The sequence below is a fragment of the Dendrobates tinctorius genome, unplaced genomic scaffold (assembly GCF_039654945.1).
Source record: "Dendrobates tinctorius isolate UK_male_01 unplaced genomic scaffold, ASM3965494v1 ptg000023l, whole genome shotgun sequence".
NCBI classification, from domain to species: Eukaryota; Metazoa; Chordata; class Amphibia; order Anura; family Dendrobatidae; genus Dendrobates; species Dendrobates tinctorius.
The window spans coordinates 3,724,259-3,748,795 of record NW_027361691.1 but is presented as its reverse complement, the minus strand read 5'-3'; the positions used below and the strand labels follow the sequence as shown (position 1 = coordinate 3,748,795).

Below are 24,537 nucleotides of genomic sequence, written 5' to 3'. Positions count from 1 at the left end.
AGTATATGCTCCCCCATTTCCTGTATATACTCCAACATCCTAGTATATGCTCCCCATCCTACTATATGCTCCCCCATTCCCTGTATATACTCCAACATCCTAGTATATGCTCCCCCATTCAGTGTATATGCTACTCCATCCTTGTATATGTCTCCCATCACGCTATATCACCCCAATTCTGCTGGCGCCACTGTTCAACGCATAGAAAAAAAGAAACACAATAAACCCTGCTGCTCACCTTCCATCCTCTCCCCCCGTATTGTGAAACTGGCAGGTGATTTCAGCATTCAAGTGATGGTGGGTGCATGACATCACTGCCATGGCCAGTGATTGGCCAGCAGCGTGTATTACGGCACATGGACCCAGCAAGGTCGTGCGCTGCAATACACTTCACCTGGATGTGTGTCCGAGGATGCAGATCCGGCTGAAGTAACCGGGCCCGGTCTACTGATGAGGAACGGAGATGGTGCGCATGACCTCAGGGAGGGCTCTGTGTGCCCCCTCTGACACGTGTGCCATAGGTTCACCACCGCTGCCATATATCTTCATGGCAATAATCTATAGATGAGGCTTCTCATTTATATTGGCTGGCTGGTCACCCCTGCAAATTAGTAGCCAAGAATTGTAAACGGACCTTGGCCTTCACCCTATTTCGGCAGGCATACATTAATAATTCCCTGCCAATATATTTTGGGAGTCTTATTAGATCACTTTTGTAGGATTACTCAACAATTATTAATGGTTCACAAAGGTGATCTAATATATATGTCGAAACCGTGATCATATAGAGCGACTGTAGACTTTATAATGTCAGTACGTTGTAACTTACGTAATAACGGTGATATTTTATCTCACATACAGCCTCTCTCCTCCCTCCATATCAGTGGCGTAACTACAAAGTTATGGGTCCCGGTGCAAACTTTCAAATGGCCCCCCCCATGCCAAAATACACGCACGGCTCCGCTCCGTACACCTCGTACACACGCGGCTCCGCTCCCGTACACCTCGTACACACGCGGCTCCGCTCCCGTACACCTCGTACACACGCGGCTCCGCTCCCGTACACCTCGTACACACGCGGCTCCGTTCCCGTACACCTCATACACACGCGGCTCCGCTCCCGTACACCTCGTACACACGCGGCTCCGCTCCCGTACACCTCGTACACACGCGGCTCCGCTCCCGTACACCTCGTACACACGCGGCTCCGCTCCCGTACACCTCGTACACACGCGGCTCCGCTCCCGTACACCTCGTACACACGCGGCTCCGCTCCCGTACACCTCGTACACACGCGGCTCCGCTCCCGTACACCTCGTACACACGCGGCTCCGCTCCCGTACACCTCGTACACACGCGGCTCCGCTCCCGTACACCTCGTACACACGCGGCTCCGCTCCCGTACACCTCGTACACACGCGGCTCCGCTCCCGTACACCTCGTACACACGCGGCTCCGCTCCCGTACACCTCGTACACACGCGGCTCCGCTCCCGTACACCTCGTACACACGCGGCTCCGCTCAGTACACCTCGTACACACGCGGCTCCGCTCAGTACACCTCGTACACACGCGGCTCCGCTCAGTACACCTCGTACACACGCGGCTCCGCTCAGTACACCTCGTACACACACGGCTCCTCTCCGTACACCTCGTACACACGCGGCTCCGCTCCGTACATCTCGTACACACACGGCTCCTCTCCGTACACCTCGTACACACGCGGCTCTGCTACATCCACCCTGTAAACCCCTCCTGACCCCACACAGAAACTTTACCTCATCCAGCACCATGACAACCAGCATAGCAGAGTCTTGCAGACAACAAGGCCCCTGATCTTGTGACCCCTGACTCCTCCCCTCCTGTGACCTCATCACAGGTCCTGTGAGCAGAGAAAAGAACAGCCTGGGACGCCATTGCAGGCTGAGGGGGGCTGCTGTGGGTCTATCTGGGAGGGCGAAGATGGGGTGCATGGGGGGGCTCAGTGCAGTGCAGGAACAATAGACTCCCGGGCGGGACGCAGGGGGGGTGAAAAACGGGACTGTCCCGCAAGAATCCGGACGGTTGGGAGATATCATGGTCTGACCTGCCGGGCCCCTGACTTCCCCCAGGCCCGGTCGCAGTGGTGACTGCTGCGACCGTGGTACTTACGCCCCAGCTCCATATATTATTTATCTCTTTTTTCAATAGTTTACACTTCTGTGAAAATCTTCAAATAAAAAAATTAGGCTCTCATCAGATCTAATATTTATTTTATTAGTTCCCTGTGTGTCTGGGTCACAAGGACTTTTCAGGGTACGATTCTCATAAGTTTGTGGTCATCAGGTTCCAGTAGAGGAATGCAGCAAAGCCCTGGAGCTGAGACAGGAGTGTAACACGTTCCTTCCTGAAGCATTATCATATTATAATGGATCTTCACAGGAAACAGTGGGTACGGCAGAGGGGGCAGTGAGGGCTGGAGTGCAGCCAGGCAGAGATGCAGTTCTGGTGGAATCTGTGGTCGCACCGTAGCTCTGTTACCTGCTCCCCGATCTCGTACTCTGTCAGGCAGATTGCACATGACTGGGACTCGTCTTGAGATGTCGCTTCCCTTGTTGGGAGGTTGTTGATTTGCAGAGTTCTTCTCCTGATATTCTCTGCAGGTGGTGCTGGTGCCTGTACCTGTGTATAGAATAGACGCACGGCTGCCACTAGGAATTTCGGGGCCCCATACTGGCAAAATTTTTGGGGCCCCCTTGAGACTCCGCCCAGGCTCCACCCCTCTAACTCTCCACAGTCCCACTGCCCTCTCTTGGAAAAATTCCACTTCTCACCTATCACACATTAACAGTTCCCATCACCAGATCACATACATAGCCAGCAGTTTTGTTTTGGCCAAAAGATTTTTTAAGCCACCACCATAACACTGTAGACACTTTGGGATGAGTTCTACTCTACGCTAACCTATTAAATATTTGTGAAAACATACAATATAATTTAGGTATATTTTTATTTATTTTTCAATTTTTAAAATGACCAATAATATCACATACAAGGAACAAATACCACTGCACCATGTCCAGACCACATATTACCACCACAGTGACCGAATATTACATACAAGGAACAAATACCACCGCACCATGACCAGACCACATATTACCACCACATAGTGACTGAATAATATCACATACAAGGAACAAATAGCGCCACACCATGACCAGACCACATATTACCACCACATAGTGACTGAATAATATCACATACAAGGAACAAATACCTCCATACCATAACCAGATCAAATATTACCACCACAAAGTGACCAAGTAATAGCACATACAAGAGACAAATACCGCAACACCATGTCCAGACCACATATTACCACCACATAGTGAATGAATACTATAATACTGATCAGTAATAAAAAAAACACAATACTATGACCATAAGTGCCATTATACACAGGAGATCTGTACTTAGTATGCAGTGTGTGTGCACAGGTAATAGTGATCAATGACATTATACACAGGAGCTCTGTGTATAATGTACAGTGTCAGTGTACAGGTAACACACTCACCAGTGACGTCTCTAGGTGAAGTCCTTCATCTTTGCTTTCCATCTTTCTTCCAGAACAGACAACCGTCACGTCTTCCAGCCAGGACTCGTCTCTGCAGGAAATAACACAGTTATCTAGAGCTCCACTTGCAGAACACATTACTTATCTTTTCCCAACTTCTACATTACATCATATGAAGAAAAAAAGGCGACATAGTGGTCCCATTACTGTGCAGAGGGACACCTCCCAATTTAAAACAATATACTCAAAAAATAAATATATCACTGCAGTAATAATATCCCTTAATTAGCCCCGATGGTAATAATATCCCCCATCCTGGCCCCAGTGTGTCTCATTCTTGGCTTAAGCCATATGTTCTCCCATCCCGCCCTCATGAGTATCCATTCTGCCCCATATGATCTTCCCATCCTGCATCACCTGTCTCCATTGTATCTGACTAAAAGGATAGGACAACGGATGAACTGCAGGTGGAGACAGACAACATGCTGGTACTGTGCAGCACAATTTGTGCTGGCTAAAAGGATAGGACTACAGCTGGGCTGCATTTGGAGACAGTCAACATGCTGGTACTGGTCAGCACAGTCTGTGCTAAGTAAAAGGATAGGACTACGGGCTGAGCTGCAGGTGGAGACAGTCAACATACTGGTACTGTGCAGCACAATTTGTGCTGGCTAAAAGGATAGGACTACAGCTGGGCTGCATTTGGAGACAGTCAACATGCTGGTACTGGTCAGCACAGTCTGTGCTAAGTAAAAGGATAGGACTACGGGCTGAGCTGCAGGTGGAGACAGTCAACAATGTGCCTACTAATCATGGATGCTGGAGATTTGTCCCCCTGGGCCCTGGCTCACCCCATCATCAGCCTCTGCCCCTGGCTCACCCCATCATCAGCCTCCTGGCTCACTCCATCGTCAGCCAGGCCCCCTTGCTTCCCCAGACCCCCATCATCAGCCGGGACCATGGCTCCTCCAGACCTCCATCATCAGCCGGGCCCCTGGCTCCCTCAGACCTCCATCAGCCGGGCCCCTGGCTCCCCTAGACCCCCATCATCAGCTGGGCCCCTGTCTCCCCCAGATCTCCATCATCAGCCGGGCCCCTGGCTCCCCCAGATGTCCATCATCAGCCGGGACCCTGGCTCCCCCAGACCTCCATCATCAGCTGGGCCCCTGGCTCCCCCAGACCTCCATCATCAGCCGGGCCCCTGGCTCCCCCAGACCCCCATCATCAGCTGGGCCCCTGGCTCCCCCAGACCTCCATCATCAGCCGGGCCCCTGGCTCCCCCAGATTTCCATGATCAGGCGAGCCCCTAGCTCCCCCAGACCTCCATCATCAGCTGGGCCCCTGGCTCCCCCAGACCTCCATCATCAGCCGGGCCCCTGGCTCCCCAGACCTTCAACATCAGCCGGCCCCTGGCTCCCCCAGACCCCCATCATCAGCCCCTGGCCCACCCCATCTTCAGCCCCCTGGCTCACTCCATCATCAGCCAGGCCACCTGGTTCCCCCAGACCCCCATCATCAGCTGGGCCCCTGGCACCCCTAGACCGCCATCATCAGCCGGGCCCCTGGCTCCCCCAGACCGCCATCATCAGCTGGGCCCCTGGCTCCCCCAGACGTCCATCATCAGCCGGGCCACTGGCTCCCCAGACCCCCATCATCAGCCAGGCCCCCTGGCTCCCCCAGACCCCCATCAGCTGGGCCCCTGGCTCCCCCAGACCGCCATCATCAGCCGGGCCCCTGGCTCCCCCAGACGTCCATCATCAGCTGGGCCACTGGCTCCCCAGACCCCCATCATCAGCCGGGCCCCTGGTTCCCCCAGACCCCCATCATCAGCCGGGCCCCTGGCTCCCCAAGACATCTATCATCAGCCGGGACTCTGGCTCCCCCAGACCTCCATCATCAGCTGGGCCCCTGGCTCCCCCAGGCCTCCATCATCAGCCGGGCCCCTGCCTTCCCCAGACCTCCATCATCAGCTGGGCCCCTGGCTCCCCCAGACCCCCATCATCAGCTGGGCCCCTGGCTCCCCCAGACCCCCATCATCAGCTGGGCCCCTGGCTCCCCCAGACCGCCATCATCAGCCGGGCGCCTGGCTCCCCCAGACGTCCATCATCAGCCGTGCCACTGGCTCCCCAGACCCCCATCATCAGCCGGGCCCCTGGTTCCCCCAGACCCCCATCATCAGCCGGGCCACTGGCTCCCCAAGACATCTATCATCAGCCGGGACTCTGGCTCCCCCAGACCTCCATCATCAGCTGGGCCCCTTGGCTCCCCCAGGCCTCCATCATCAGCCGGGCCCCTGCCTTCCCCAGACCTCCATCATCAGCTGGGCCCCTGGCTCCCCCAGACCCCCATCATCAGCTGAGCCCCTGGCTCACCCAGACCTCCATCATCAGCTGGACCCCTGGCTCCCCCAGACCCCATCATCAGCCGGGCCCCTGGCTTCCCCAGACCTCCATCATCAGCCAGGCCCCTGGCTCCCCCCGACCTCCATCATAAGCCCCCCAGACCCCCATCATCAGACGGGCTCCTGGCTCCCCCAGACCTCCATCATCAGCCGGGCCCCTGGCTCCCCCAGACCATCATCAGCTGGGCCCCTGGCTCCCCCAGATGTCCATCATCAGCTGGGCCCCTAGCTCCCCCAGACCTCCATCATCAGCTGGGCCCCTGGCTCCCCCAGACCTCCATCATCAGCCGGGCCCCTGGCTCCCCCAGACCCCCATCATCAGCCGGGCCCCTGGCTCCCCCAGACCTCCATCATCAGCCGGGCCCCTGGCTCTTCCAGACCTCCATCATCAGCCGGCCCTCCGGCTCCCCCAGACCGCCATCATCAGCCGGGCCTGTTATGATTGAGTCACCGTAGGAGGCAAAAACAGAAATACAAGCTAAGTCCAGAAAACCAGAGAAGTTGGCAACTATCAGATTGCAGACCCCTGAACCTATCAACACAACTAGCAGTAGCCGTGGGGGGTTCCTACGATGCCCTAGACCCCTCGAACACAGCCGGAGAATTAGATAGGCCTGTTCTGACTCATGGATATGTAGAACGTATGGTGCCTGGATAGACCTCTCTTTCTGGGTCCCTTCCGTATCGACCTGTACTCACGTTCATACCGATTAATCAGACAGCTTAACTCAGCCACGATCTCATGTAAGAAGACTCCAGGAAAAGAGGGATGCTTTAACTGAAATTCTTGTATTATGATGAAAGCAGCAGGTAAAAAGGAATATTCTTCAGAGGACATGTAAGAAGATGCATACAGATGGAGGGACGATCACAAAATGGAGAATAAGGGAGGGAACAAACATACATCACAGGACTACAGGGAGAGAGTTGGGACAAAATACAGGGAAAGGCAAACTTCTGCCTAGCAACAGATGATGCAACACAAACAATGCAAATATTAAATGATTTCCCAAGTCGTGGGACATGACACTCCCCGTCTGAAATCCTTGGATTTCAAGATGTCCTTAATTCTTCGAAGTCGTTCGAACCTGAAAAACAAGAGAAAAGAAAAACATGTATGCAATAATAAACATCAAACATTTTTAAAGTCCAACTCGTTGTTGTTGACCCGTAGATCACACCGGAAGATAAGTCCAAGTCTATTAAACCCATCTTCGGATTGGGGAAGCCGCAAACATGCCAACTCTTCCACCAACCCAGCAATCCAATGGCAATGTTCAAAGTTCAATCCAATGGAAAATGTCAATGTTCAATAAAACTGGGGAATGAGTAGGTATGCTCCCTGCCGTGAGCAACGTCCAGGAGCAATGTTCAGTTCATGTGACGTCCTCCTTTGGTAGAAGCAGCACGAGATCAGTGACCGGACGGAAGAAGGTTCGGGTAGAGCCCCCTTTTGTCACCTTAACTTCTGTCTTACGAGTCTTTCCGTCCTCGCTGGGCATGACCTTGGTGATAAGACCCATTGGCCAGTCGTTACGATGTGCCTCTTTGTCTTTTAAGAGGACAAGGTCTCCTTCTTGGAGATTGGGACTGGGTGTCTGCCATTTGTGACGGTTTTGAAGCAGGTGCAAGTATTCGGTCTTCCAACGGTGCCAAAATACGTTGGCTATGTGTTGTACTTGCTTCCACTGACGTTTGTAAATGTCCTTGTTATCAAAATTCCCGGGAGGAACTGTAGCAGCTCCAATCTTCTGTGTAAGAAGTGTAGCTGGGGTAAGAATCATTGGAGAATAACAACGTGGGACTTGGAGTTGCTCTAAGAACTTCAAGGACTTCTTCCATGTCTCCCACCTTTGCTGTTTCTGAGTCGGAAGCGGGGTGTCCCAATCAGTGTTCTCGGCAGTGAGCTGTCTTAACAGTATCTTGCCTTGAATAGTGATGGATGCTACAAACCCGAGAGGATCGTAGATGCTGTTTATGACAGATAGGACTCCTCGTTTGGTAAAGGGTTTGTCACAGGGCGACACTTGGAAGGTGAAGGTGTCCTGTTTGATATCCCACAGTAGACCAAGGCTGCGCTGTGTGGGAGGAACATCAGAACCTAGGTTGAGGTCCTTTAGGTTCGTGGCATGGTCCTCAGATGGAAACGCGCTCATTACTTCTTGACTGTTAGAGATGATCTTGTGGAGTCCGAGGTTTGATGTGGATAGCATTTCCTGTGTCCTGGAGAGTAGGTCAATTGCCTCTTCACTTGTGGGCAAGGACTTGAGCCCGTTGTCTACGTAGAAGTTCTTCTCTACGAATTGACGAGCATCGGATCCGTACTCTCTCTCACCTTCCTGGGCTGTCCGTCTCAGTCCGTAGATCGCCACAGCAGGTGAAGGACTGTTGCCGAAGACATGGACCTTCATCCGGTAGTCTATGACTTGATTGTTGACATTGTTGTCTTTTTGCAATAGGAACCTAAGATAGTTTCTGCTGTCTTCCTTCATGATGAAGCAATGAAACATCTGCTGGATGTCGGCCATTATAGCAACAGGTTCTTGTCTGAAGTGGATCAATACTCCAAGGAGGCTGTTGTTCAGGTTGGGTCCAGTTAGTAGCAGGTTGTTGAGAGAGAGGCCTTCATACTGAGCACTGGAGTCAAACACCACTCTGATCTGGTTAGGCTTGCGAGGATGATAGACACCAAAGGATGGAAGGTACCAACATTCTTCTCCTTCCTTCAGTGGTGGCGCAGGTTCAGCATGATCTTTGTCAAAGATGTTCTGCATAAAGTCAATGAAATGCTTCTCCATCTCTGGTTTCCTCTTTAGGGTACGTTTTAAGGATGAGAACCTTGCAGTTGCTTGCTGCAGGTTGTTTGGCAACCTCGCTCTTGGGAAACGAAAGGGTAAAGGAGCTACCCAACTGTTGGAGTCATCTTGAACAAATTCTTTGTCCATAACCTTTATGAATTCTTTATCTTCCCTTGTGGGTGCTAACTTGTTGTCTTCACTTGTGGAATCGAACACTGTTGACCCGAGGTTTTCGTCCCAGGGCTGGAGCATGTTCATGTTGTTGAAGGATTCCTGTTGCCTCTTGGTGTTGCTCACTTTCTCTTTCACCCAGTAATGATGTGGGCATGGCTGAAAATGAGTGCTGCGACCATTTGGCAAGATGTGTGTTTTGTAAGAGGAGATGTTATTAGGTCTCTTCATCTTGTGTATGCAAACATCGCCTATAATTACCCAGCCTAGATCAAAGCGTTGGGCATATGGTGCGTCGTGTGGTCCGTTAATTTGCTGACGTACCTTGTGCAGCCGGAGAATGTCTCTGCCAAGCAGAATCAGGATATCTGCGCTGTTGTTGAGGGCTGGTATCTTGTTTGCTATCCCCTTGAGATGTAGGTGATGAAGAGCAGCCTCTGGCGTTGGGATCTCTTCTTGATTGGATGGAATCTGGTTGCACGCGACAAGTGTAGGTAAGGGTATCTCCACGGTGTTGTCGAGGGATGTCGCTATAAGACCACTGGCCCTTCTCCCAGAGACCTCTGTAACACCGCTGCAGGTACTTAAGGTGTTAGGGTAAGCATTTCCCTTTAAGTTAAACATATCAAAGAGTTCTGACCTTGCAAGTGATCGGTTGCTCTGATCATCCAAGAGGACGTACACCTTCGCGGCTTTCTCTGGGTGACCGTTGGGATATACGTTCACCAGGCAAATCTTCGCACAGGACTTGTCCCAGAGACCTTCTCCGCAGACTTCTGTGCATGAAGAAGATATTGTGGTATGACTTGCAGTTTGAGCTGCGTCCTCCCCGCCATGGCTCGTGGTGGGGGAAGGAGTACGTGTAGAGTCAGGACGGTATGGGTGGAGTGCTTGTACGTGATCCTCACTGTCACACTCCATACACTTAATTGTAGTTTTACAGTCTTTAGTAAGGTGTTCAGTAGAAGCACAACATCTGTAGCATACCCCGAACTTCTTTAGAAGTTCCTTGCGTTCTTGGAGCGGTTTCTTCCTGAAGCCGATGCACTTTTTTAAGGGATGTGGCTTCTTGTGGATGGGACACTCACGATTTGGGTTCTCTATCTTTTCACCCTTGTTGCTCTTGCCTGGGGCTGATGTTGGTAAGGGAAGAATATCCGTCTTCTTCACTGAAACTGGACTCCTGCGGTTTCTGTCATTCGAGCGTGTGCTCACGTATTTAGAGGGAGGTGAAGCTGGGCCACTGGATTCTCCGTAGGAAAAGCTTGGGTCGTTCTTACGCTCTGCAATGTCTTTTATAAACTCACAGAAGTAGGAGAACGGAGGAAATGACATTTGAAGGTCTTTCTTGTATTTTGACCCTATTGTAGTCCACTTCTCTTGTACATTGTATGGTAGCTTGGAGATAATGGGGTTTACTCCACGAGCAGTGTCCAGGTAGCTAAGGCCAGGTAGGTGGGTGTCTGCCTTGGCCAGCTGGAGCTCTAACAGCAGGTCACTGAGCTCTAGGAACTTTGAACTGTCCTTGCTGGATATCTTTGGAAAACTCTGTAGTCGCTTGAACAGTGCATCCTCTATGGCTTCTGGACTGCCAAAGTTTCTCTCTAATCTTTCCCATGTAGCCATGAGACCAGCCGTTGGATTACTGATATGTACAGACCTGAGTCTCTTGACACGCTCTGTGGATTGTGGTCCTAACCATCTGATCAGCAGGTCCAGCTCTTCCGCAGCAGTGATGCCGAGGTCACTAGTTACGGTTCTAAAGGCACTTTTCCAATCTCTGTAATTTTCAGGTTGGTCGTCGAACCTTGTGAGACCGGTTTTAGTAAGTTCACGACGAATCATGTACCTTGCGAAGTCGGACATGTCTGTTCTTTCTGACTTAGGATGCACAATTGTAGGCTGAGCGGTGTTGTACATAGGGGTGGAGACGTCTTGGCCTTGAAACATGGGGAAGTATGGAGTGGCATGTACATTTAGTCCAGCAACTGGTTTGGTGGGTATAGTTTCTGCTACCTGCGGAGGTGGCACTGTGTGGTTGTCGAGGGTATAATGACCTGCCGGCATATTGGGTTGCATGTAGGTATTAGCCTGTGGAGTTTGGTGAGATGCAGGGTTTTGGCGCATACTGGAATATGAAGGAAGTTCAAGTTTGGGAGCATTGTACTGACCTTGAATGCAGGATTCTGTAAGTGGATCGGCATCCTGGTGCTCTGGAGAAGCGTCAACACCTTCAGGAGTGTTAGTGATGATCTGCGGTTCGCCATCTTGGCTTAGCACGTAGTCTCTTGTGCGTTCGATAGGGTCTTCTGCCTCCATTTCACACAAACTGACGCTGTCTCTGACTCCCACTGATAGCCTGCTCGAGTACCTTTAATTCTGCCATGGCTGTTGCATGCTCACATTCCTTCTCTAGAGCTTCCATGCGTGCCGCTTCAGCATCCATTTCTGCTCTCTTTTGTGCAGCAGCTGCATCCATTTCTGCTCTCTTTTGTACAAAGGCAGCTTGTACCTTAGTAGTTTCAGCCTTAGCACGTGCTCTTATAAGCTGCTCAGTAAGAGTAGAATATTTTGATGAACTTGACCTAGATGAACGTTTTGAGTGCTTACACGATTTGGATGAGCGAGTTGATGCATCTGGTGTTCGTGCGATTCTAGCCTCTATCTTGGCTTTAATGTCACGTACAGTGCAGTCTCTTTCAGAATTAAGCTGCTGGAAACCTTGCAATTCGTTTAAAGTCTCTGGGAGATTCAGTTTCTTCAGGAGAATAATGTATTGGTCACTCTTCTCCATATACATTTGGTATGCTGTGCATAATTGTTCTAGGACTCCCTCTGGTGGTAACTCATGAGAAGCAGGCCTTGATGCAGTGTCTATATGACTCAGCACTTTCTTCCATACTGAAGACACATCACTATATAATTCACATTTTGCAGTCTCTAAATTCTCCATGACTTTCCATGTGGGTTTGACTGTACGTTTTCCCCTTTCGCTAGATGGTGGATAGGGGTCTGGGTCTCTTTCCTGTGCTTGTAAGTCTGGTAGGGACATTGTATTCCTTGCTTCAGACATGATTAGATTGCAGGCAGGAAGAGTGGATGATGAGGGTTATACTTCTCACTGTTCAGCAACAGGAAATACACAGACTCTGCACAGAGTTGATACTTTGTATCTAATGCTGGAGCAGCTGCAGGGTCCTGTGTAATGATGGGAGTTATATTCCTCTCTGTTCAGCTGCAGTGTGTGGCTTCTATGCACGCTGGGGTCTGGCTGGAACTGGGTTACAGTCTATCTGGGAAATGTTCTTTTCCACTGAGATTTAGCACAGACCTTGAGTTACTGTCTCTGAAGGCAGGTTATTCCTTTTTACTATTCTGACTTATGGATATGTAGAACGTATGGTGCCTGGATAGACCTCTCTTTCTGGATCCCTTCCGTATCGACCTGTACTCACGTTCATACCGATTAATCAGACAGCTTAACTCAGCCACGATCTCATGTAAGAAGACTCCAGGAAAAGAGGGATGCTTTAACTGAAATTCTTGTATTATGATGAAAGCAGCAGGTAAAAAGGAATATTCTTCAGAGGACATGTAAGAAGATGCATACAGATGGAGGGACGATCACAAAATGGAGAATAAGGGAGGGAACAAACATACATCACAGGACTACAGGGAGAGAGTTGGGACAAAATACAGGGAAAGGCAAACTTCTGCCTAGCAACAGATGATGCAACACAAACAATGCAAATATTAAATGATTTCCCAAGTCGTGGGACATGACAAGGCCTAAAGAAAGAAAGGGGAAATCTAAACTGCCCCAGAGCAGACCCCAAAGCAATAGGCAGCCCCCAACATATAATGACGGTGAAGCAAGATAAAAACACTAACACAGACAGAAAGATAGACTGAGCAAAGCCAGGGCCCAAAACTACCTAGATAGGAAAGGACAGGAAGGCTGCTGTCTGCAATCTGCCAAAACCCTATCAAAGACATAAGCCAACAAGCTGATATGAAAAAGACCCTGAAGCAGCTAGGCTTCAAAAACTAAATCAGCACTCAGGTATTTTCAGAAGACAGAGCTAAAGGAATTCAGCACACCCCAGCAGGAAATGGCAGAAATCCAGAAAAACAAAGCAAACAAAGTCAAAGCGCAAATGCAAAAAGCCGAGCAGCAAACTTAGCTTTAGAGGAGCAGGAATTCAGACTGGTCTCCAAGGATCCCACAGAGAAATCACCCGCAGGGCAGAAGAGCGTCGGCAGCCTTATATCCAGTCAGTAACTCCACTCAGCCAGTCATCATCATCAGCCTCAGGTGTTTGATAATCAGGCTCACTACCTTTCTTTACCAGAAGAGGGAGTTCCTCGGGCCTCAGTATTGAAGGGGAAAATGAACTCACAACAGTACCTCCCCCTTGAGGAGGGGTCACCGAACCCTCAACCACGCCACCAGGGCGATCAGGGTGAGCCCGATGAAAGGCACGCACCAATCTTTTGGCATGAATATCAGAGGCAGAGACCCAGGAATTATCCTCCTGACCATAACCCTTCCACTTAACCAAATACTGGAGTTTCCGTCTAGCCAGATGGGAATCCAGTACTTTCTCTACCTCATATTCCATGTTACCTTCAACCAATACAGGGTCTGGAGGTGCCACCCCCGGGAACAACAGGTTCAACAAACCTCTTCAACAAAGATTTATGGAACACATTATGGATTTTAAATGTGACAGGAAGAGCCAAACTAAAAGAGACCGGATTAATAATCTCCACAATCTTGTAAGGTCCAATAAATCTAGGCTTAAACTTAGGAGAAGCCACCTTCATAGCAATATTTTTTGATGATAACCACACCATATCACCAACCTTAAACTGGGGACCAATGGACCTATGTCGGTTGGAAAACCGCTGGGCCTTTTCCTGGGAGAGAGATAACTTATCCACCACTTGGTCCCAGATCTGGTGCATTCTCTCCACCACAGTGTCAACACCTGGGCAGGCAGAGGGCTCCACCTGCCCTGAAGAAAATCAACGATGAAACCCAAAGTTACAAAAAAAAGGTGACATCAAAGTGGTAGAACTAGCTCTATTATTTAAAGCAAATTCGGCCAAGGGCAAAAATGAAACCCAATCATCCTGATCAGCAGAAATAAAACATCTCAAATATGACTCCAAGGTCTGGTTTGTTCTCTCTGTCTGCCCATTGGTCTGAGGGTGAAAAGCAGAGGAGGACAACTGAATTCCCAGCCTGGAACAGAAAGTTCTCCAAAATCTAGACACAAACTGGACTCCTCTGTCAGATACAAAGTTCTCAGGAATCCCGTGCAAACGAACCACCTGTTGTAAAAACAGGGGCACCAACTCAGAGGAAGACGGCAACTTAGGGAGTGGTACAAGATGAACCATCTTAGAGAACCTATCACAAATCACCCAAATAACAGTCATCCTTTGAGAGACAGGCATATCAGAGATGAAATCCATTGAAATATGGGTCCATGGCCTCTTGGGGACAGGCAAAGGCATCAACAACCCACTAGAGCGAGAAGACGATTTAGACCGGGAGCACGTCCCACAGGACTGCACAAAATTCCTGACATCACGAGACAAGGAGGGCCACCAAAAAAAACGACTCACCAGATCTCTAGTACCAAAAATACCTGGATGACCAGCCAAAGCAGAGCAATGAACTTCAGACATCACTCTCTTCTTCCACTTTTCAGGAACATACAACTTTCCACTGGGACAATGCTCAGGTTTGTCCTCCTGGAACTCTTCCAGAGCACGTCTCAAATCGGGCGAGATGGCAGAAAGAACTACCCCTTCGCCTAAGATGGTAGCAGGCTTGGTCACCACAGGAGAATCAGCAAAGAAGCTCCTAGAGAGGGCGTCTGCCTTGACATTCTTCGTTCCAGGAAGAAAAGAAACCACAAAATCAAAACGTGTAAAAAACAAGGCCCACCTAGCCTGTCTAGGGTTCAAGCGCTTAGCCGACTCTAGGTAAATCAAATTCTTGTGGTCAGTGAGGACCACGACTTGATGCTTAGCTCCCTCCAACCAATGTCTCCACTCCTCAAATGCCCATTTCATGGCCAACAGTTCCCGATTCCCCACATCATAATTACGTTCAGATGGAGAGAACTTTCTGGAAAAGAAAGCACAGGGATTCATTTTAGATGTTACAGGATCCTTTTGGGACAAAACAGCACCTTCACCAATCTCAGAAGCATCCACCTCTACTTGGAATGGAAGTGAGACATCAGATTGCCGCAAAACTGGGGCGGAGGTGAATCTTCGCTTCAGCTCCTGAAAGGAAGAAACAGCCTCCGGAGACCAATTTAACACATCAGCACCCTTCTTAGTCAAATCAGTCAATGGCTTGGCAATACTAGAAAATTTTGCTATAAATTTCCGATAAAAATTAGCAAAACCCAAAAACTTCTGGAGGGCCTTCAAAGAAGTGGGCTGAACCCAATTGTAAATGGCCTGTACCTTGGCCGGGTCCATTTCAATAGTTGACGGGGACAAAATAAATCCCAAAAAAGAAATCCTCTGTACTCCAAAAAGGCATTTAGATCCTTTGACATAAAAGGTAATTCTCCCTCAAGATCCGGAACACAGTCCGAATATGTTCCACATGAGAATCCCAATCCTTGGAGAAGATCAAAATATCATCCAGATAGATAATCAAAAATGTATCGACAAAATCTCAGAAAATATCGTTCATGAAGCACTGGAAGACAGAAGGGGCATTAGTGAGCCCAAAAGGCATCACCAGGTACTCAAAATGTCCCTCCGGAGTATTAAACGCCGTCTTCCATTCATCTCCATGCTTAATGCGAATAAGATTATACGCCCCCCTGAGGTCAAGCTTGGTAAACCAGCAAGCACCTTTAACTCTGGAGAATAGATCAGAAATCAGGGGTAACGGATACTGATATTTAACAGTAATTTTGTTGAGGGCACAATAATCAATACAAGGTCTTAATGATCCATCCTTTTTGGCTACAAAAAAAAAACAGCACCTAAGGGTGACGAGGATGGTCTAATATGACCCTTCTCCAACGCCTCCTTAATATAGGATCGCATAGCCTTGTGCTCGGGTACAGATAAATTGAAGAGCCGACCCTTGGGAAATTTACACCCCGGGCTCAGTTCAATTGCACAGTCATAACTCCTATGAGGAGGCAGAGACGCAGACTCATTCTCACTAAATACTTCATAAAAGTCCGCCAAATAATCAGGAACATCATGCGACTGAGGAGAGGTGGAAAACACCGGAGCCTCACTAAAGGCACACTGACAACCCCAACTCACTACAGACACAGATTTCCAATCCAAAACTGGATTATGAATTTGTAACCAGGGAAACCCCAGAACAATAGTATCATGCAGATTATGCAACACCAAAAATCTGCAATTTTCTTGATGGTCTGGGGCGACCCGCATTACCACCTGGGTCCAAAACTGAGGTTTATTTTTAGCCAAAGGAGTAGCATCAATCCCCCTCAAAGGGATAGGCGTCTGCAGAGGTGTCATCGGAAATCCACAACGTTTAGCAAAATCCAAGTCCATTAGGTTTAGGGCTGCTCCCGAATCCACAAAAGCCTTGGCGGAAAATGTGGACAGGGAGCAGATCAGAGTAATAGCCAGAAGAAACTTAGGTTGAACACCCCCAACAGAAAACGTGTGTGCAAAGCGTTTCTCTCGTTTAGGACAGACAGAAATAATATGCGAGGCATCTCCACAGAAAAAACACAACTTATTACGCCTTCTGAACTCCTGACGCTGCTCTCTGGAAAAAACTCTATCACATTGCATAGGTTCAGACATTTGTTCAACAGGTGGCAACACCTCTCGTGCAGCTTTGCGTTCGCGCAAACGCCGATCAACCTGAATGGCTAATGACATAGAATCGTCAAGACCAGAGGGAACAGGAAATCCCAACAGAGTATCTTTTACGGCTTCTGACAACCCCATCCGAAAGAGAGCAGCCAAGGCATTATCATTCCAGGTAGTCGGTACTGCCCACTTTCGGAATTTTTGACATTACAATTCTGCAGAATCACGACCCTGGTTCAATGCCAGCAAGGTCTTTTCAGCCTGATCAATGGCATTAGGTTCGTCATACAACAACCCCAAGGCCTGAAAAAATGCGTTCACATTAGTCAGAATAGGATCATCTGGTTTCAAAGAAAACGCCCAATCCTGGGGATCGCCACGCAGCAAAGAGATGACAATTTTAACCTGCTGCGCGGAGCTCCCTGACGAGTTAGGCTTCAAGGCAAAAAATAATTTACAATTATTTTTGAAATTCAAAAATTTAGACCGATCCCCAAAAAATACATCAGGTGTAGGAATCTTTGGTTCAGCAGCATGTGAATGAGCAAGGTAGGCGGAAATTCCCCGCACTTCCGCAGCGAGCTGCTCCACACGATCAGACAATTGCTTTATCTCCATTGAGAGAAAAAAAAAATCCCCCTACGGCCTCAGAGATATAGAGGAAAAAATATACACTTTTTTTTTTTTTTTTTTTACTATTCTTTCCTGCTATTGAGTACCCCAGGATCTGCGGTATGGCGGGTGATTCTGTTATGACTGAGTCACCGTAGGAGGCAAAAACAGAAATACAAGCTAAGTGCAGAAAACCAGAGAAGTTGGCAACTATCAGATTGCAGACCCCTGAACCTATCAACACAACTAGCAGTAGCCGTGGGGGGTTCCTACGATGCCCTAGACCCCTCGAACACAGCCGGAGAATTAAATAGGCCTAAAGAAAGAAAGGGGAAATCTAAACTGCCCCAGAGCAGACCCCAAAGCAATAGGCAGCCCCCAACATATAATGACGGTGAAGCAAGATGAAAACACTAACACAGACAGAAAGATAGACTGAGCAAAGCCAGGGCCCAAAACTACCTAGATAGGAAAGGACAGGAAGGCTGCTGTCTGCAATCTGCCAAAACCCTATCAAAGACATAAGCCAACAAGCTGATATGAAAAAGACCCTGAAGCAGCTAGGCTTCAAAAACTAAATCAGCACTCAGGTATTTTCAGAAGACAGAGCTAAAGGAATTCAGCACACCCCAGCAGGAAATGGCAGAAATCCAGAAAAACAAAGCAAACAAAGTCAAAGCGCAAATGCAAAAAGCCGAGCAGCAAACTTAGCTTTAGAGGAGCAGGAATTCAGACTGGTCTCCAAGGATCCCACAGAGAAATCACCCGCAGGGCAGAAGGGCGTCGGCAGCCTTATATCAAGTCAGTAACTCCACTCAGCCAGTCATCATCATCAGCCTCAGGTGTTTGTTAATCAGGCTCACTACCTTTCTTTACCAGAAGAGGGAGTTCCTCGGGCCTCAGTATTGAAGGGGGAAAATGAACTCACAACACGGGCCCCTTGCTCCCCCAGACCTCCATCATCAGCCGGGCCCCTGGCTCTTCCAGACCTCCATCCTCAACCAGGCCCTTGGCGCCCCAGACCTTCAACATCAGCCGGCCCCTGGCTCCCCAGACCCCCATCATCAGCCCCTGGCCCACCCCATCTTCAGCCCCCTGGCTCACTCCATCATCAGCCAGGCCCCCTGGTTCCCCCAGACCCCCATCATCAGCCGGGCTCCTGGCTCCCCCAGACCCCCATCATCAGCTGGGCCCCTGGCTCCCCCAGACCGCCATCATCAGCCGGGCCCCTGGTTCCCCCAGACCGCCATCATCAGCCGGGCCCCTGGCTCCCTAGACCCCCATCATCAGCCGGGACCCTGGTTCCCCCAGACTCCCATCATCGGCCGGGCGCATGGCTCCCTAGACCCCCATCATCAGCCGGGCCCCTGGTTCCCCCAGACTCCCATCATCGGCCGGGCCCCTGGCTCCCCAAGACCTCTATCATCAGCCGGGACTCTGGCTCCCCCAGACCTCCATCATCAGCTGGGCCACTGGCTCCCCCAGGCCTCCATCATCAGCCGGGCCCCTGCCTTCCCCAGACCTCCATCATCAGCTGGGCCCCTGGCTCCCCCAGACCCCCATCATCAGCTGGGCCCCTGGCTCACCCAGACCTCCATCATCAGCTGGGCCCCTGGCTCCCCCAGACCCTATCATCAGCTGGGCCCCTGGCTCCCCCCGACCTCCATCATCAGCCAGGCCCCTGGCTCCCCCCGACCTCCATCATCAGTCGGGCCCCTGGCTCCCCCACACCCCATCATAAGCCCCCCAGACCCCCATCATCAGACGGGCTCCTGGCTCCCCCACACCTCCATCATCAGTCGAACCCCAGCTGATTGATGGGGGTCTGGGGGAGCCAGGGGCCCGGCTGATGATGGGGGCCTGGGGGAGCCAGGGGCCCGGCTGATTTGGCCGGGCCCCTGGCTCCCCCAGGGCCCAGACCCCATCATCAGTGCGGTCGCCACGCCACGGGGAGAGGGAGGGAGACAGACAGAGACAGAAAAGACTACTTACCTGCTCGCTTGCCACCACCTCGCCGTCCACCATCAGACCTGTTTTCTGACTGCCACCGGCGCAGCCACTCCCAGTCCCACGTAGCCGCCACGTGGCAAGCTGCGCGCACACCGCTCTGCTCTTGCTCCGGAATGAGGAAAGGGAGCGAGAAGAGCAACCGCCCGCAGCATGTGATGTCACATGAGGGGGCGGTGCTGGACCATGGTGCACTGGGCAGGGGGGAAGGAGGGGCCCGGCAGACGCTGCGCCGCTGGGACAGGATCCACCATGATGTGACACACACAAATAATTAAAAACGGAGAAGAAGCCAGGCCAGGGGGGGCTGAACAAAATTTAGGGGGGGCCCGCTTGGGGCCTGACTGAGACCCGGGCTGCCACTGTGCTTGGGCACCGCCGGGCCCACCCTAATCACCGGGCCCCATACACAAGTAAGGGCTGTCATGCCCTGATGGCGGCCCTGAATAGACGTGTGCACAGCTGAATAGTGGTGCCAAGGTAGGTTCCCAAACCGTGGCAATATACAAAGAAAGAACCTGGCACTCAACTTTGTGATAGTATATAACAGATGATTTATTCAATCCCAGACAGTGGTACGACAAACGTTTCGGTCACATAAAAGGACCTTCATCAGTTACTGTGAAAATACAGAATAACAATGAAATCGTTTACTGTATGTAAACCATGTGTCATTTCTAGTGTTGAGCATTCCGATACCGCAAGTATCGGGTATCGGCCGATACTTGCTGTATCGGAATTCCGATACCGACTTCCGATATTTTTTCAATATCGGAATTTGGCATCGGAATCGGAAGTTCAGTTGATTGACGGCCTGACGTCATCATGATGCGCGGTGTGTGCGCATCATGATGCGCCGTCATTTCGGGCCTTCCGGGGGTCTCTGCCGGCCTGCCGGGGGGCTGTGTGGACTGCCCGGGGTCTCTGCCGGCCTGCCGGGGGGCTGTGCCGGCCTGCCGGTGGTCTGTGCACCCTGTGGGGGTCTGTACCGGCCTGCCGGGGGGCTGTGCCGGCCTGCCGGGGGGCTGTGCTGATGTCCGGGGGTCTGTGCAAGCATCGTCCGATGGGACTACAAGTCCCATCGGGCGATGCCTGCTACCATGACAGTGATTGACACATTAGCCAATGATGGGACAGTAGTAGTCCCATCATCCGGCTAATGTGTTAAATGTTAAAAAAAAAAAAAAAAAAAAAATACTACATACATACTACATGCATGCTACATACATACTACATGCTACATACATACTACATATATACTACATACATACTACATACATGCTACATACATACTACATGCTACATACATATACATGCATGCTACATACATACTACATGCTACATACATACTACATACATACTACATACATACTACATGCATGCTACATACATACTACATATATACTACATGCATGCTACATACATACTACATGCTACATACATACTACATATATACTACATACATGCTACATACATACTGCATGCTACATACATACTACATGCTACATACATACTACATATATACTACATACATACTACATACATGCTACATACATACTGCATGCTACATACATACTACATGCTACATACATACCACATACATACTACATACATACTACATGCTACATACATACTACATATATACTACATGCATGCTACATACATACTACATGCTACATACATACCACATACATACTACATACATGCTACATATATACTACATGCATGCTACATACATACTACATATATACTACATGCATGCTACATACATACTACATGCATGCTACATACATACTACATACATACTACATGCTACATACATACCACATATATACTACATACATACAATACATTCATACAATACATACATAGACATACAGTACATATAACATAGAGTAACATACTTACCAATACTTGTCACATTGTTCCCCGAAGCCATTGTCTTTCCGGAATAAATATTAACATAACAAACCACAAAAATACTCACCCACGATCCGAAGCAGTCCACGAGTGTGTCCCACGACGATCTTGGGTAGAGAACGGCAGCATCAGATGATGCTGCCGTTCTCTACGGGCTGCAGGAATCCAATGACGGAAGGTAGGTATCCTTCCGCACTGTATTCCTCCGCCACTTAAAAAAAAAAAAGTCCCTAGTCTCACTTTATGCCATTGCTGCGTGGGAATTTCCCACACAGCAATGGCATAAAGTGAGACTAGGGACTTTTTTTTTTTTTTAAGTGGCGGAGGAATACAGTGCGGAAGGATACCTACCTTCCGTCATTGGATTCCTGCAGCCCGTAGAGAACGGCAGCATCATCTGATGCTGCCGTTCTCTACCCAAGATCGTCGTGGGACACACTCGTGGACTGCTTCGGATCGTGGGTGAGTATTTTTGTGGTTTGTTATGTTAATATTTATTCCGGAAAGACAATGGCTTCGGGGAACAATGTGACAAGTATTGGTAAGTATGTTACTCTATGTTATATGTACTGTATGTCTATGTATGTATTGTATGAATGTATTGTATGTATGTAGTATATATGTGGTATGTATGTAGCATGTAGTATGTATGTAGTATGTATGTAGCATGCATGTAGCATGCAGTATGTATGTAGCATGCATGTAGTATATATGTAGTATGTATGTAGCATGTAGTATGTATGTAGCATGCATGTAGTATATATGTAGTATGTATGTTGCATGTAGTATGAATGTAGCATGTATGTAGTATGTAGTATGAATGTAGCATGTATGTAGTATGCATGTTGTATGTATGTAGCATGTAATTTTTTTTTTTATTTTTTTTACATTTAACACATTAGCCGGATGATGGGACTACTACTGTCCCATCATTGGCTAATGTGTCAATCACTGTCATGGTAGCAGGCATCGCCCGATGGGACTTGTAGTCCCATCGGACGATGCCTGCACAGACCCCCGGAGCCTGCACAGACCACCGGCAGGCCGGCACAGCCCCCCGGCAGGCCGGCACAGCCCCCCGGAGCCTGCACAGCCCCCCGGCAGGCCGGCACAGCCCCCCGGCAGGCCGGCACAGCCCCCCGGCAGGCCGGCACAGCCCCCCGGAGCCTGCACAGACCACCGGCAGGCCGGCACAGACCACCGGAGCCTGCACAGACCCCCTGGCAGGCCGGCACAGCCCCCCGAAAGGCCCGTACAGACCCCAGAGAGGCTGTACAAGGGCAGGAAAGGGTTTTTCTTATTCCGATACCGGAAGTCCCATAGACTTGAATGGGACTTCCGGTATCGGAATCGGCGATACCGATACTTTTTTTAAAGATCGGCCGATACCATCCGATACGATACTTTGAAGTATCGGACGGTATCGCTCAACTCTAGTCATTTCATGTCGGGTTGGGGAATGATTTGACAGAAGCCGGCAATTGAATTAGTGACTATTCTGCTATGAAGAGCTCTGTGAAATATAAATATATACTGTATATATATGTGTGTCTCAATGACATGTGTATATATATATATATATATATATATATACACACACACATTCTAAGTGTCTATATATGTTCTTTCGTTTGTGTTTAGAAAACCTGTCATATAGCTCCATTATATGTCCATTTTGCAAGCCTGCGAGAAAATCTCGGCATACGGATGGCATACGGATTACATACGGATGTTAACATGCGCAAAATACGTGACCACACCTTGCTTACCGATTACATACGGAGCACTATTTAGGGGTCATTCATCCGTATTACGCATGTAAAATACGGACCGTATTTTGCGTCGGTTAGTTTGACCCTGGCCTAATGGTTGCCAACACTGGCTTGACTGAGCTTTCTCTGCAGACAATTCTCGCTCCAGGAAGGTGAACGCTGTCGATCACTATTGAAGGACAGCGCTGCCACTAGGAATTTCGGGGCCCCATACTGGCAAAATTTTCGGGGCCCCTTGAGACTCCCCCCAGGCTCCACCCCAGCCCCTGGCTCACCCAGACCTCCATCATCAGCCGGGCCCCTGGCTTCCCCAGACCCCCATCATCAGCCGGGTCCCTGGCTCCCCCAGACCTCCATCATCAGCGGGGCCCCTGGCTTCCCCAGACCTCCATCATCAGCCGGGCCCCTGGCTCACCCTGACCTCCATCATCAGCCAGGCCCCTGGCTCACCCCGACCTCCATCATCAGCCGGGCCCCTGGCTCCCCCAGACCCCATCATCAGCCGGGCCCCTGGCTCCCCCGGATCCCCATCATCAGCCGTGCTCCTGGCTTCCCCAGACCTCCATCATCAGCTGAACCCCGGCTGATTGATGGGGGTCTGAGTGAGCCAGGGGCCCGGCTGATCATGGGGGTCTGGGGGAGCCAGTAGCCCAGCTGATGAGGACCTGGGGGAGCCAGGGGCCCAGCTGATTTGGCCAGGCCCCTGGCTCCCCCAGTGCCCAGACTCCATCATCAGTGCGGGCGCCATGCCACGGGGAGAGGGAGGGAGACAGACAGAGACAGAAAAGACTACTTACTTGCTTGCTTGCCGCCGCCTCGCCATCCACTGTCAGACCTGTTTTATGATTGCCACTGGCGCAGCTGCTCCCCAGTTCCACGCAGCCGCCACGTGGCAAGCTGCGCGTACTCCTCTCTGCTCTTGCTCCGGAATGAGGAAGGGGAGTGAGCAGAGCAGCTGCCCACAGCATGTGACGTCACGTGAGGGAGCGGTGCTGGATTATGGTGCACTGGGCAGGGGGGAAGGAGGGGCCCGGCAGGCGCTGCGCTGCTGGGACAGGATCCACCATGATGTGACACACACACATATAATTAAAAGCGGAGAATAAGCCAGGGATGGGGGGCTGAACAAAATGTAGGGGGGGCCCGCCCGGGGCCTGACTGCGGCCCGGGCTGCCACCGTGCTCAGGCGCCGCCGGGCCCCCCTAATCACCGGGCCCCATACACGAGTAAGGTCTGTTATGCCCTGTTGGCGGCCCTGAATAAACGTGTGCACAGCGAGGTAGTGGTGCCAAGGTAGGTTCCCAAACCATGGCAATTTACAAAGAAAGAACCTGGCACTCAACTTTGTGATAGTATATAACAGATGATTTATTCAATCCAAGACAGTGGTACGACAAACATTGCGGTCACATAAAAGGACCTTCATCAGTTACTGTGAAAATACATAATAACAATATTAATA

The 24,537-nt window shown here is 50.2% G+C and overlaps 1 protein-coding gene across 2 annotated transcripts in view; it reads right to left on the bottom strand.

Moving 5' to 3' along the window:
• The window catches only part of LOC141084482 (E3 ubiquitin-protein ligase RNF12-like), a 31,722-nt gene extending 7,623 nt beyond the window's left edge, over nucleotides 1–24,099 (bottom strand). The window contains exons 1-3 of one of the 2 annotated variants that reach the window (XM_073569185.1): nucleotides 23,873–24,099; nucleotides 3,556–3,646; nucleotides 2,235–2,660 (exon numbers count right to left, since the gene is read on the bottom strand). In XM_073569185.1, the coding sequence (XP_073425286.1) occupies nucleotides 2,415–2,660; nucleotides 3,556–3,646; nucleotides 23,873–23,898 (363 nt within the window). In that variant the 5' untranslated portion in view covers nucleotides 23,899–24,099 and the 3' untranslated portion in view covers nucleotides 2,235–2,414. Of the gene's footprint in view, nucleotides 1–2,234; nucleotides 2,661–3,555; nucleotides 3,647–23,872 lie in introns of those variants that run through there. The other variant, XR_012231008.1, reaches the window with a different exon arrangement.
• Between the last annotated feature and the right edge of the window lie 438 nt (nucleotides 24,100–24,537).